Genomic DNA, 13,076 nt, shown 5'->3' on the forward strand with positions numbered 1-13,076 from the left:
GATGGATAATGTGTAAGGATTAAGGAAAGCATTATATTTCGTTTTCTTTGAGGGTATTTATGTAAGTTACATTGCGGCGTTTTCACGCTTACAGAAGACTTGAAAGGATAGGATTTCATATTACTAAATAAATAAATAAAAGATATGCCTGAAGCCTGAAGGATCGTCTAAATTGTTTGACTGAATGGCCATAAAAATTTTACTATTAAATATAATAAAATAAAATCTGAATCATTCTTTATAAATGGTTCAGATTTAATTCAACAGATTTAACGGTTAGATTTATTTACACAACTATTTATTTATATTTATCTCAAAAATAAAGGATGGAATTTCGTGCATGCGAACCGAACCTTTTACTTTCTAATTTTTTAATTTTTATAATAAAAATAGAAAGAGTTTTAGTTGTTATTCTTTGAGTTTCTTTTGGTAATTGTAATTCTTTGAGTCCGCGCCAAGGAACATGACGGCTGACGGGACGAAGTGGGAATGTGGCGTCGACGCGTGTTGGAGTTGGTATCATTTGGGGCTTGTTTGGCATCTTGAGAAGACTGCATTTTATCGATAATGTACTTCAAAAAATTCAATGTTAAAGGAATTTTATTTTTCGAAAAAAATATCTTCACGTAGAATATTCTCATTGTTTATCTAATAAATATTCTTTCGTCCGAAAAATAAATAAATATCCATTTTTTTCAACCACAAATTTTGTGGTCCTTGCCACTAAATTTATTTTCTGAATATTTGTATTCTAAATTATAAGTAAAAAGAGTACATTTCATAAGTATCTCCTAACTTTGAAAACTATAATATTTATATTTTTTAAAACATTTATTTAATTACGTCTTTTTTTTTTTATTCAAATTTTATATCAATTTTGACCTAGATCAGAAAAATCGCAGATTTTATAGCAATCACACCCATAATGTAGAGATGTCAAGTTTGACCTTGAACCATAAAATTTGAGCCGAACTGGTATGATAAAAACTAACTCGCACTTATAAGAACGGTCACAATTAAATAAATCAGTCTGTAATTTTCTATTTAATCCAGTATTGATTGGTCCGATTATAAAAACGGTTATAATTAAATAAAAAAAATTAGAGCAAACTCCACTGGCACCTCATGGAAGTTTTAAAAGCACTGACACTATATTTAAAAAGCACACAGACCTCAAAATTGGATTTTTCTTATATATATTTGTCTAATTTATCACTGAAAACTTTTCAGACACTATTTATTATAAAAATATTTTTTAAAATAAACAGTAATTTAACTGTTTTTTGTGATAAATTTGACAAACATATCGAATAAAAATCCAATTTTGAGGTCTCTATGTTTTTAAAACATAAAGTGGGTTGTCACTGCAGGGGTGGACCCACTAAGGAGCCAGGGGGCCCCGGATTTTTAAATTTTTTTATTATTTGCTTAGCGTTTTCATTTTTTATATTAATTTCATTCATTTTTTCAACTTTTTTCTCTTTTCCCATATGAAATATCACTATTCCCCCCCCCCCCAATTTGAAAACAAATTTTAAAGGTAAAATAATGGGTATAAATGTCATCCCTATTTAAAAAATAAATCCTCCATCCCTATTTATTCTCCCCTCTCTTCTCTCTCGCATCTTTTCTTCCTATTTATTCTCTTTCTATAAACATGGGTTAAGGGAAATTTTTAAAAAAACATTTATTATTAAATATTCAAAATGCCATTTCTAATGAAAACTAACTTCTCAATCCCTATTTATTCTCTTGGGTTTCTTTCTTTTTCTTGGTTGCCAACCTCGGTTTTCAAGGCTTTGTCTTGACTAATCCGGTATTCGACCCGGGTCGCACACCTGGCGACACCTGGCTGTGGTGGGTGAGTCTCCCAGCGGGAATTTTTTGCATCCACAAGGTTTCGATACCGGAACATTTCTAAGGGCCTGTTTGGTTACATGAGTCTGAAGATTTCAAATCTATGGAGTTATAATTTATAAAATTAGATGTTGGGTTATGGAATGAAATTTGTAAATTCATCCTAAAAAACTATTTGATCGATGTGATTTTTGTAAATGTACAAATGTATAGCTTTTTTGAAATCTCTAGATTTCACCCCGTACCCATAAATCTACATATTCACGTTTTTAGTGTAAAAAGGTGAATCTCTAGATTTCATGAATCTAGAGATTTTTACAACCAAACGGGTATAATTCTCAGATTCATGAATCCAGAGATTTCACACCAAACAGGCCCTAAGCGGACCAAGCTGCTTACCACTTGGACCAAATTCTTTCTTTTTATTTATTCTATAAGTGCGGATTAAGGAAAATTTGGGAAAAAATCTTCTGCACAATTAGGTTCTCTTTCTCATTTTCAATTTATTTATTTTTTATGTTATTCTTTATTTGATTTTATATTCTTTGTTTTTGTATTTCTTTTGTAATTTTTATTCTGTGATTTTATATTGTAAATAAAATGTTTATAATTGTAAGGTAACTAACTACCATTGGTTTGCATCTCTTACCTAAATTTTATTTTTGTTTGCAAAATTTTTAGGGTTAAAGTCACGTGTATTTTTTTTAACTGATGCTTTAATTTACCTATATCTTGTTGAAAAAAAATACAATTATTATTAATTTATCTATTTTATTCAAATATATGTAGGCGTATTTCTTAATATAATAAAATAATTCATAAGTGGGATCCTAATGGGTTTTATAAGAGTCCACACAATATATTTGGCGAAAAAGCATTGGTGCTTCCCCATTCTGAACTTTTATTTTGGGTGCTAGTACAATTTGCTCAAAAAATTATAAATTGCTTATTGAAAATTGAACCTAGATCTCCACGGTATTATAAAGTTTTCACCATTATACTACACTAACAAGATACATTATTAAATAGTTGAAGAAATACCACATTATTGAGCTTTGCTTTGTAGATAATCATGACTAATTACAATCAATGACACACTGTTAGTTACTTACGTCTCATTTGAAAATTAAAACAATTAACATTAAAAGCTTTTAAAAATTAACCATAAATATGAAAAGCTTATGGATCTTTATTATAATAAGACTTTATATTTTGATTAGAAACTTGAGATTTTAAAACGGTTAGAAGATTCAAAATAATAACAAATCATATTTTGGAGAAATCTAAAATTTAGATTCATCGCAAGATCTTACAGCAGTCACAAGAGATCAATCTTGAAATAAGAAACTTGTAGAATACCTCAAAACGTAAGAAATTTTCTCTCATAGCTTGATTAAGTTTGGTTGGCAGTCCGATTAAGCAAAGTTAGGTTAAGACCGAGTTAAAGTAGTTCAATTATGGCCCAAGACTGATAATGCCCAACATGGCCCCGAACCAATTATTAAATAAGTCATAGAAGGTCTAATCTTTTTGGTCCGAGCTGATTAGACCCGACCAGTTGACAACGGCACGGTTTGGGACAGTTTCGGTTTGGGCTTAACGGTTTCAGGCTGAAAAACATCAAGCCCAAATACTACTTTTTTGCAAAATAATGGTTTTTGTTTGGTTCGGGTTGGCTAACAGTTTGAATTTGAAACTGGGGCAATTTTGACACTATTACTAATCCGTTATCAAACCGTTATTGCTCATTTGCAAAATATTGTATTCATTCTTAACAATAAATTTTGAGCAAAAAGTAGAAAACATTTGAAGCAAAATGTATTTTTATGGTACTATATGTGTAAGTCAAACTTTAAATATATCAGAGAACTCTTAAACAAAACTCAACCTATGGATGTTTCCTAAATGTGGATCCTATTGAATAGAAAATTATATCTCTAAAACTATATTTTAGTAGAAAACCAATACCTCTTCAGGAAAAAGAGCTAACGGGCTTAGTACAACTAGTCTACTGAAACTCTCCAAAACTATATTTTAGTAGCACTGACGGGCTAACAGGGCCGCATATGGACCAGCCCGAACCAATCCAAATGGTTTGGCTTTGCTTCTCTCAGCCCAAACATAACCCATTAAGATTCGATTTGGAGCGGTTCAATTCAATTTAATGGTGCAGATTGCAAATTGACACCCCTACCGCTACTGCTACCATGGAATAATTTTATTTATTTTTTGGAATGGAAAAGTTTTATGAAATATTAAAAAAAAATTCAACAAGGAAAGAATATTCTTGCCCCAATTACACAGGAGTATTTATGAAAAACAGCAGGGGAGGCGAAGGCCCCCAAACTTTTGAGATTTTAAAATTTGAAGCCCTAGAAACTAAGGATGCGTTTGTTTGCAAAGGTGGGTGGAAAAAAAAGGGGTGGATAAAAAAATATGTAGGCCACATGTGTAATGGGGTGAGGGAGAAAGAAAGGAAATGAAAAGATTTTGTGGAAAAGTGATAATGGTGGTTATACTTTTTGCTTTTCCAAACTTTTCTACAAAATCCCATGAAATTTGTGGGTTTTTTTTAAAAAGCCTTGGGGTGGGAAGTTGGGCTGCCACCTCACCAGACAAGTTTTCTTGATTCAAGAAAGCTTGTCTCTCACTTTTCCACCCCAAGCAACCAAACAATATACAATTTTAAGAAAAGTAGAAAATTTTTGCTTTTTTCCATAATTTTCCCACCCCACCTATATTCCAGCAAACAAACGCAGCCTAAGTAATCTGCTAGAGAGTTTGCAGTTCTGCTAACATAATGGAAGACAAAGCAGAGGACAAGGAGAAAATGTGGGGTATAATTGCTTCGGCGGCCCAATCAACATGTGTATCATCTCCATTGAGGCGTTGGCTGAGGGGGGTAGGTAATTGGAGGAGATGATCAGCTTCCTAATATTTACTTCTGTGACTATGAAAATTGCATTACAACCAAGGTTTAAAGTATCCTACGATACCATATGATATTAGTCGATACGTATCCATATTTGACCCTACCGATGTGATACATCTCGATACGTCTCTCCATTGAATTACACTAAAATACATTAGCCAGAGTGATACAATACTCAATACAGGACAATACGTATCTTAAAATCACCTGACGAATACGATACTCGATACCGACACTTTAAACCTTGATTAAAACAAGCCTGTGCTGCTATGTGTGCAGCTGAAAACCTGTAAACATATTGTTTGAATATAATTGTATTAATAAAATAATAATAATAATAAAGAGGTTAAGTGATGACTAGAAACATCTTGATGTATTTTTAAATTTTCTAAAATATCCTATTGTTTTCTGAGAGAATAGTAGTTTATTTAAATTTAAAACTATGAGTTTGTTTACAACCTAAAGCATCTAAGTAATATTTATGGCCAAAATCGAAACCATTTGCTAAAGCTCTACTATAGTGTATAATGGGCTTTATTTTCCAATATGGTTTCCTTTGAGGATGAACAAAAAAATCTACAACTTCTTAATTGTCTCCTTCAACGATAATATTTGATAGCCCCAAATCTTGTGCCCGTAGTAGTGGTGACCTTATTGCCATTGACTCTGCCACAGTTGCCGATTGTTCTCCACATCCTTTATAAAAACAAAATAAATCTGGCCAAATGATCTTTCATTATTCCATCACAACCAACATGGGTCTTAAAAGCATCATTCAAAAAACCAACCCATTATACACTTTATTTTTTTTGTAGGATTGTTCATATACTCTTCTGTTAAAATTGAAGCAATTCTTGCCATTTCCCAAGAATTCTTTAATTTATGATAATGAATATCATAATTGCAGTTATCCCAGATTAATCATAGAGCATTCAGAAGAAGAAGTAAATTCATGCGTTCCTCCTTCGCACAAAATCGTTTCCTTTACCTGTTTGCTGAAGGCCCTCTCTTGTTGAAATAAAAAATGAAAAATAAAAAAAATATTGAAAGTCTTCTTCTATAGTAATGCCCCTTTATACAAAACCAAACCTGCCATAATATGGAGCTGGAAAGGTGGTAGGTTGTAGAACAACTTTCTGTTTCGTTCTTCCCAGATCATTCTTGTGAGCTCGATTTGCTTTTCTGGTAATTTACTATCATTGTATGAAGCACAAGCAAGATTCCTGTTATCTAAATTGTTCAGATAAGTTCAAAATTTAAGCCATTTGGGTGTCTCCAAGGTTCGACCTCGAGGAAATAGGATTCCTTCTACCCAAATCCTCCACAGCGATGAAACGATGAAACAATCAGATGAAAAGGTTAAAGAAATATATTTGAATTAAACTATAAGGATTTTTTTCTTCTTTTAACATTATGGGGAGAAATCAAACTAGAAGATTTAAAGTCAAACACATATGAACAAGGAAAAGAGGTTCATCAGAAAACAACAACATAAAAAAGAAAATAACTCAGAAATCAAAACCACCACCATCATCAAAACCATCATCGAAACCGGCATCATAAGCATCATTGTCATAAGCTGCATCAGAAACCATATCTCCTATCAAAAGCCCACCAAGTGCTCCTCCCAGCAACCCAGCTCCCATTCCCATTCCAAACTTGTTCTTCTTCTTCTTCGGTGGCTGTTGCTGCTGCATCGGAGGGTATCCATACCCCTGATGTGGTGGTGGTGGATAACCATACCCTGGTTGTGGTGGTGGTGGGTATTGGTAAGCCCCTTGCGGTGGCGGATACCCATATCCAGGCGGCTGCTGTGGTGGATATGGATATGCTCCTCCTTTTGCTGGCGGTGGAGGATAACCATATGGCCCTGCCCCTGGTGGAGGATAACCAGATGCACTCGCCGGAGGAGTATGCCCACTACCAGAACCAGGTGGCGGATATGCTACACTCGGCCCTGCAGCCAGAGCCGGTGGCGGTGCCGCAGACGGAGCCGGTGCCACCGCCGGCGGATAGGCGGTTACAGGTTCATCTCCTCCCTTCGATATCGTCGGTACCGGAGTAGTAATTTTATCGCCAAATTTATACGAGAAATTCAATTGACCTTTAGCCTTACCAGAAGATGTTCTCACCTGATAACTGATGAAATTGGGGCATTTCCCATCTCCTTCATTCTCGAGAAGCTCCTTGATCGGAACATGAACTTCGCCGATATCTTTATCGCTACCAACACTACGATCAGCGCGAAGTTGAAAGATGAGAACAAGACCACCCTTTTGAACCGCAGCATCATCGACATTCAATTTCATGACGGAATTCCATTTAGGGCTTGTTCCACCATCCTTGTCGATTGGTGTTTTCTGCTTCTTTCGAGGATCGTTGCTTAGATAAACGACGACGTAAACGTCCATTTTGCCGATGAGATTCACATCTTTGATATTTTTTGCAGAAATCACAGTCACTTCTAATGACCGGTATTCCATGTTTTTCCTTTTCTCTGAATCTGGGTATGAGAGATCTGAGCGGCAAAACGAGACATTTATAGGGAGAGATGAGAGGGAACAGTTGCAGTTTCAGTTTTAGCCGAAGAAGAATCTGAGAAATTTCTCTGTGATGACAAGATGATTGATCTAAATTCGGAAACGATTCGTGAAGCTTATCGGATCGATTCTCGGTTGCGATATTACATAAAAGGACCGGATTTGTCAAATATATTACTCAAATTGCCATCCCACAATATATGCAAGTCTTCCGAGTTCCGAATTCGTTCATTTGGGTTCCTAGTAATGACACGCGTGCACGTGAGAAATGTTTTCTAACATAATTTTTTTTTTTTGTGTAATTTAATTTTTATTTTCTTCTTTGAGTTGAGTTTTAATTTAAAACCTGTACATTTGTAATACATAGTCATGGTGATGGTGACGAAGAGACTGTAAAGGATGATTTATTACTATGATGAGACATGTCACCCTTAAGTTTGAACAGATGAGAGATTGCGTGACTCCCCTAAGATAGTAAAATAACAATATCTCTACTTTGATGATTTTGAAGATTATTTTGAGATCAATTGTTTCTTTATTAACGACTAAGCCCGAACCACTTTTTTTGCAGGAGGGCGGGAGGACAACCAGGGAGCTGAATGTTGCTCGATAGTCATACACAAAATAGATCGGGCCTTTCTATCTAAGGAATCTATTATACAGTTGGACACCCTTGGTACATGATTATAATTAAACACAAAGATCCAAGAGAAGATCACACCCTTGTATATTTCATCTTCTTGTTCCTAGCGACAATTCCACCGAATAGGATATCTTTTTAATTTGTCAATAGTTGTCTCATTACATTTGAAACCTACATGCCATGAGATCTTGCATTGGAAATATAAGAGTTTCTTAAAGTCCAAACAATTTGTTCTTGTTACAATGTTTAACTTCGACCATTAGACTCATTCATACAAGATTTTGATTTTAACAGACCAAACCATAAGAAAGAATGAACAATGAAGGCAGTGTCATGATAAAGGCCTATGAATTCTACCAAAAAAAGAAGATAAAAGCCTATGAATTAAACATTTGTTAAGAAATCACAATTGGTTGATAGAAGGTGACCGATGAGCTTTTCCACAGCAATAATGTCAATAGGCCATATCAATGATGGAGGTGATGGTGCCTCGAGAGAAGTGTACCACGTGGTGGAAGAATTTCTAACGGCCATGGCAAATATTTCTTTTCTTTTTCTTGATAAATATGACTATGGCAAATACTCATTGACCAATGAATCCATATATGTTAGAGAATGGAAAAGAGGCAAAAAAATCATGCGAAAGAAATACGATTTGGCATTTGGATATTAGTTATAAAGACGAATTCAAGAATTCAAGTACAAGTTCAGGGGCACAAATTCACAATTTTTTTTGATTTTTGGATTTCAATAAGAACATCGATCCTATGATGAAATAATTAATGTTATTATTGAGATTTTAAATATTTAATTCATCACAGTAACTAACCAAAATATTTTTTATGCATTAAAAAATGATTAAATTTGTAATTATATTAATTGGAAGATGGGCAGTTAAGAAATAAAGGGGTAAATAGAAAATTAAATGAAATAGTGGAGAGAGTAACAGATTTTTTGAGACGTTCAAAAATTTTAGGGGTTGAAAAATGGTTTAAACCGATTGAGCTTTTCTTTTTTTTGATATTTTTTATTTTATTTTGGGTAATGAACCGATTGAGTTTCTAACTGGAGAATTTTATGTGTTGGAAATTTTAATGGTTAAATTTTTGCATTGAAAAATGGTTAAATTTGTAACTATATTAATTGAAAGATGGGTAGTTAAGAAATAAATGGGAAAATAGAAAATTTAATGAGATAGTGGAGAGAGTAATGGATTTTTTCAAATATTTAAAAATTTGAAGTGTTAGAAAATGTTTAAAACCGATTAAGTTTCAAACTGGAGAATTTTATGTGTTGGAAATTTTAATGGTTAAATTTTTTTTCAAACGGATTTTAGCATTTTATGTGTTGAACATCACAAATTGCATTGAACATTTAAAATATTATTGGAAGTATAAAATGAAAATTTACAATTTTAAACATAATTAACTATATCAATGTAGTTAAGGAAGGAAGCTATTTTGGGAAGCAAAATTTAACCATGATTTTTCAAAGAAACCTCTACAAGCTAGTAACTTTTCTGTTGATCATCGTTCTTACTGGGGCTTGAGGCCTGATGGTTGGTTTGATTTGGTTATGTTATTACTGTTCCATTCTGGTTCTGGGGCTTGAATCAACAAATAAGATGGTTGGTTTGGTTTGGAAATATATAAGAGAGAAGATATTTAGAATGATTAAAGAAGAAGGAAGAGACATTCTTTTATAACCTCCTCCTCTTTGCTGGCACACTGTGTGGGACTAATATTACAAAAATTTGTGCCTCAGCAGCTGACTCCAAAAGTCTGGGGGGTTCCTCTTGTTCCTTAGCTGCCTTCCTTGTTCATTGCTTGTCCATAGCAATGAACATGTTCTTGATGGGTTCTCTTGGGTCTCAGGCTTTTGTGAGGTACTTCAGTATCTGTATGATTGTGATGCTAGTTTACTACTTGTCGGTTGTTGTACATGCTACTTATGATCTGGCTCAGCAAATTGCAAACCCACATCCAGCAAAGGTTGTGGAAGTTAACAACAGAGGAAATGAAGAAGCTTAATGCCGGAAGAACTTCAAATTCCATCCACTTCCAACTTCATCTAATGTGGCTTATAGCAGTGGAAAATGATATAGTATTTGTAATACATGTCAAATAATTCATTGTGATTTTCAGTTTTCATGCTAAAAGCTATATATAATATATGGCCCAAAAGTATCCAGATTAACTAAATTGGTTGCTGTATCCATTTGAACTTAAATGTTCAAGTATTAAACATGCATAGCACACGTAAAAATTAGACGTGTAAATGGATAGCTGAAATCCGCTCGCATTCTGTACTAGATGGTATTGTCCGGATTTTTTCTTACGGAAAATATCCGGATCCGCCGCTAGCACCGGTTCGGTAATTGCTTTCGGATCGGATATCCGGATAAAAATTATCCGGTGTAATATTTAACATTTTTCAATAAAAATGGATGATTCGGTCGGATCCGTGCTTCGGATCGTTTCGTAATCATATTATAAATTTATAGTAATAATTATAAAAAAGTGATAATTATCAATCAATAATGGGATAGTTTATCGGAGGGTTATTATTGGATATCCGTTAAAGTTTCGAATTCGGATGCCTTCTCTAAAACTTTTTCTAATTCGGTTCGTGGGTTTGCTTGGTTCGTTGGTGTCACCTCCGTCCATTTACATGTCTGTAAATGCATTTTCTGTTAATTGTTTGCTTTTGCAAATAATCCAGCTATTAGAAGGTACAAATAGCCACGGGGTTGGTCCGTGGTGCACTTGGTTCGCTAGCGGTTCGGTTCGAATCCTTGTGGTGCAAAATCTCCTTGGGGCTCCCCACCCCCGTGTGCGCCCCGGTTTATCGGGTTGGCCCAGGGTCAAATAGTTTAGTTACTTGAAGAAATTAAGAAAAAACATATCAAATTGAACTAATCTAAACAAAGTGACTTGAACTAATTTAAATATCAATTTAGTTAGATCCATTAGGGCTCCATTCACGTAGAAATATATATATTTTTGAGCATATAAAGATATATATAAAGGTTATGATTGGTATAAAATTTAAAGCATCATTGGATCACTGGTAATTTAAAAAATTCAAATTCAAATTGTAGAATAGATATATTACCAATTTTATAATTCAAACCCTAATTAGGGATTATTAAAAGGGATGCAAGAGTTTCATGTTAAGGTTGCGTGTCATACATCAAAGCCAAATTGACATGACTGCATATATAATCATATTACCTCCATAATGATAATATGGTCATTTAAAAACTGAAATCTTGCTTACCATGGCCTCACACAAGAGATAATTTTAGGGATAATTAGTGTTTGTCCTCTGTACTATAACTTAATTACTATTTTATTCTTTATAGATTTTGAATTATTAATCTAACCTTAAACTTCAACTGTAATTACTGTTTCCCCCTACAGTTAAACTCCGTCAATTAAACGATGATGTGACAATTTTATTTATTTAAAAATTACAAAATAACTCTAAGGTTTTATTCTACTTATTTATACTAAATTATATTATTACCTTAGTAATTAGGAAAAAAAATAATATCCTAATTGGGTAGCTCCTACTTTTCAATTTGATGTTGCTTTATAGTTTTTGTCATTCATTTTTCAATTTGATGTTATTAATTTTAAGAAGTTATCATTTTTATTTTTATTTTTTGTATAAAGGGGATTTATTAAGCTAGGGGATGGGATATTAATATGCCTCAGCAAAGGTCGGAGGTGTTGGTTTCACCACTAGAACAACTCTACATTGGCTATATTTTCATTTATTTACTATCTAATTTCACGTTATCAATTTAAGGAAGTTTATTTTCTTAGCAAAAAAATAAATTTAGGTAATTTTTTTTTCAAAATTTAGATAATAAGAATACAATTCTAAAATTGGGACTTGATATGGTTTTTTTCTAAATGAAGATAGTATTGCATTTTGACTTTAATTTTAGAAAAGCAAAATACATACTAAACATTCAACTTAACGGTTTTTTAACGCTGTTAAAACTGAGGGGGGCAACAGTAATTTCTTAAAAAGTAGGGTATTTTTAGTAATTAATTAAACTATAGCACAGAGAGACAACAATAATTATCCCATGATTTTATAATTTAAACCCTACCTAAAGAGAGTATAAGATTATTTAAAGAGATTCGCCACAGAGTTGTTTTAGTGGTTGAAACTTGAAACCAACCATTCTTAGTGAGCGTCGGTTGGACGGGCGTTTAATATCTCCATCCCCGGGTTAATAGCCCTTTGTCAAAAAATAAAAAAGAGGAGAGAGGGGTTTCTAAGGTTTCCCGTTAGGGAAAACCTCTTTACACTTGTTGCAATCAATTACTTTTCAAATCTGATCCAGTGTGGAATCCAGATCTACACTATAGGTCAATGGATCGGCTTTAAATAATCTCTTCTTTGAAATTAGAAAATAATATCAACTCCTAACGGTTGCATATGTAATGTTTCTATCCCTATATATAAAAAATACCTTTGTACCCAAAAAAAATTAAAAAATAATATATTATGAATCAAATTCTAACTGGCAATTCTGATATCCGTGTGAAGAGTCTGTGAGTGTATATATAGGTCCATAGGATAGGAGATAACCTAGAAATTGAAAGCGTATAACAAAGGAAGGGAAGGAAAAGAAACAATCTAGCAGAAAAGTGAGATCCGCTCTATGTAATCTGATATACGCCTCTCTCTTCTCCTTTTTTTCTTTTCATTCTTTCAAGTCTTCCGTGATAGTTCCTGTTTCTTCATGTAGTTTTTTCTTACACCAACTATGCATAGCGTCTGAATATTTTCTGAATTTGTTCTGATTTGTGTATTGTTTAAATGGAAAAAAAGAAATTTATTCAGTTTTGCTGCATGACTTCTTCCAATAAGCGGTTGAAGATGGTCACCACTAATGATCATGGCGTCAAGAATATCATAGATGAACTTCTGGAAGATATCAGGGTGACAATTGCAAACAAATTAAAAGTGGAGGTGGAGAACTTTCTTCGCTTCAGTGTGGTTTGCAAGTCCTAGCATGTAACAGCCATGACTTCTAAGAAAATATTGCCATTGCACCAGCTATCTCAGTTATCGTGGTTAATGT

At 33.6% G+C, this 13,076-nt stretch overlaps 1 protein-coding gene across 1 annotated transcript; it reads right to left on the reverse strand.

Moving 5' to 3' along the window:
• Positions 1-6,183: 6,183 nt before the first annotated feature.
• Positions 6,184-7,411, reverse strand: LOC149019229 (protein SRC2 homolog). The gene has a single exon (XM_089151003.1). It carries the CDS (start codon positions 7,270-7,272, stop codon positions 6,298-6,300), a length of 975 nt encoding a protein of 324 aa, XP_089007129.1. The 5' UTR covers positions 7,273-7,411; the 3' UTR covers positions 6,184-6,297.
• Between the last annotated feature and the right edge of the window lie 5,665 nt (positions 7,412-13,076).

This window comes from Hakea prostrata, chromosome 4 (genome assembly GCF_041222555.1).
Source record: "Hakea prostrata isolate BN-2017 chromosome 4, UWA_Hpros_2, whole genome shotgun sequence".
Lineage (NCBI taxonomy): Eukaryota > Viridiplantae > Streptophyta > Magnoliopsida > Proteales > Proteaceae > Hakea > Hakea prostrata.

Coding starts and splice junctions, on each gene's coding strand:
- LOC149019229 (XM_089151003.1), bottom strand. CDS start 7,272: ATGGAATACCGGTCATTAGAAGTGACTGTGATTTCTGCAAAAAATATC.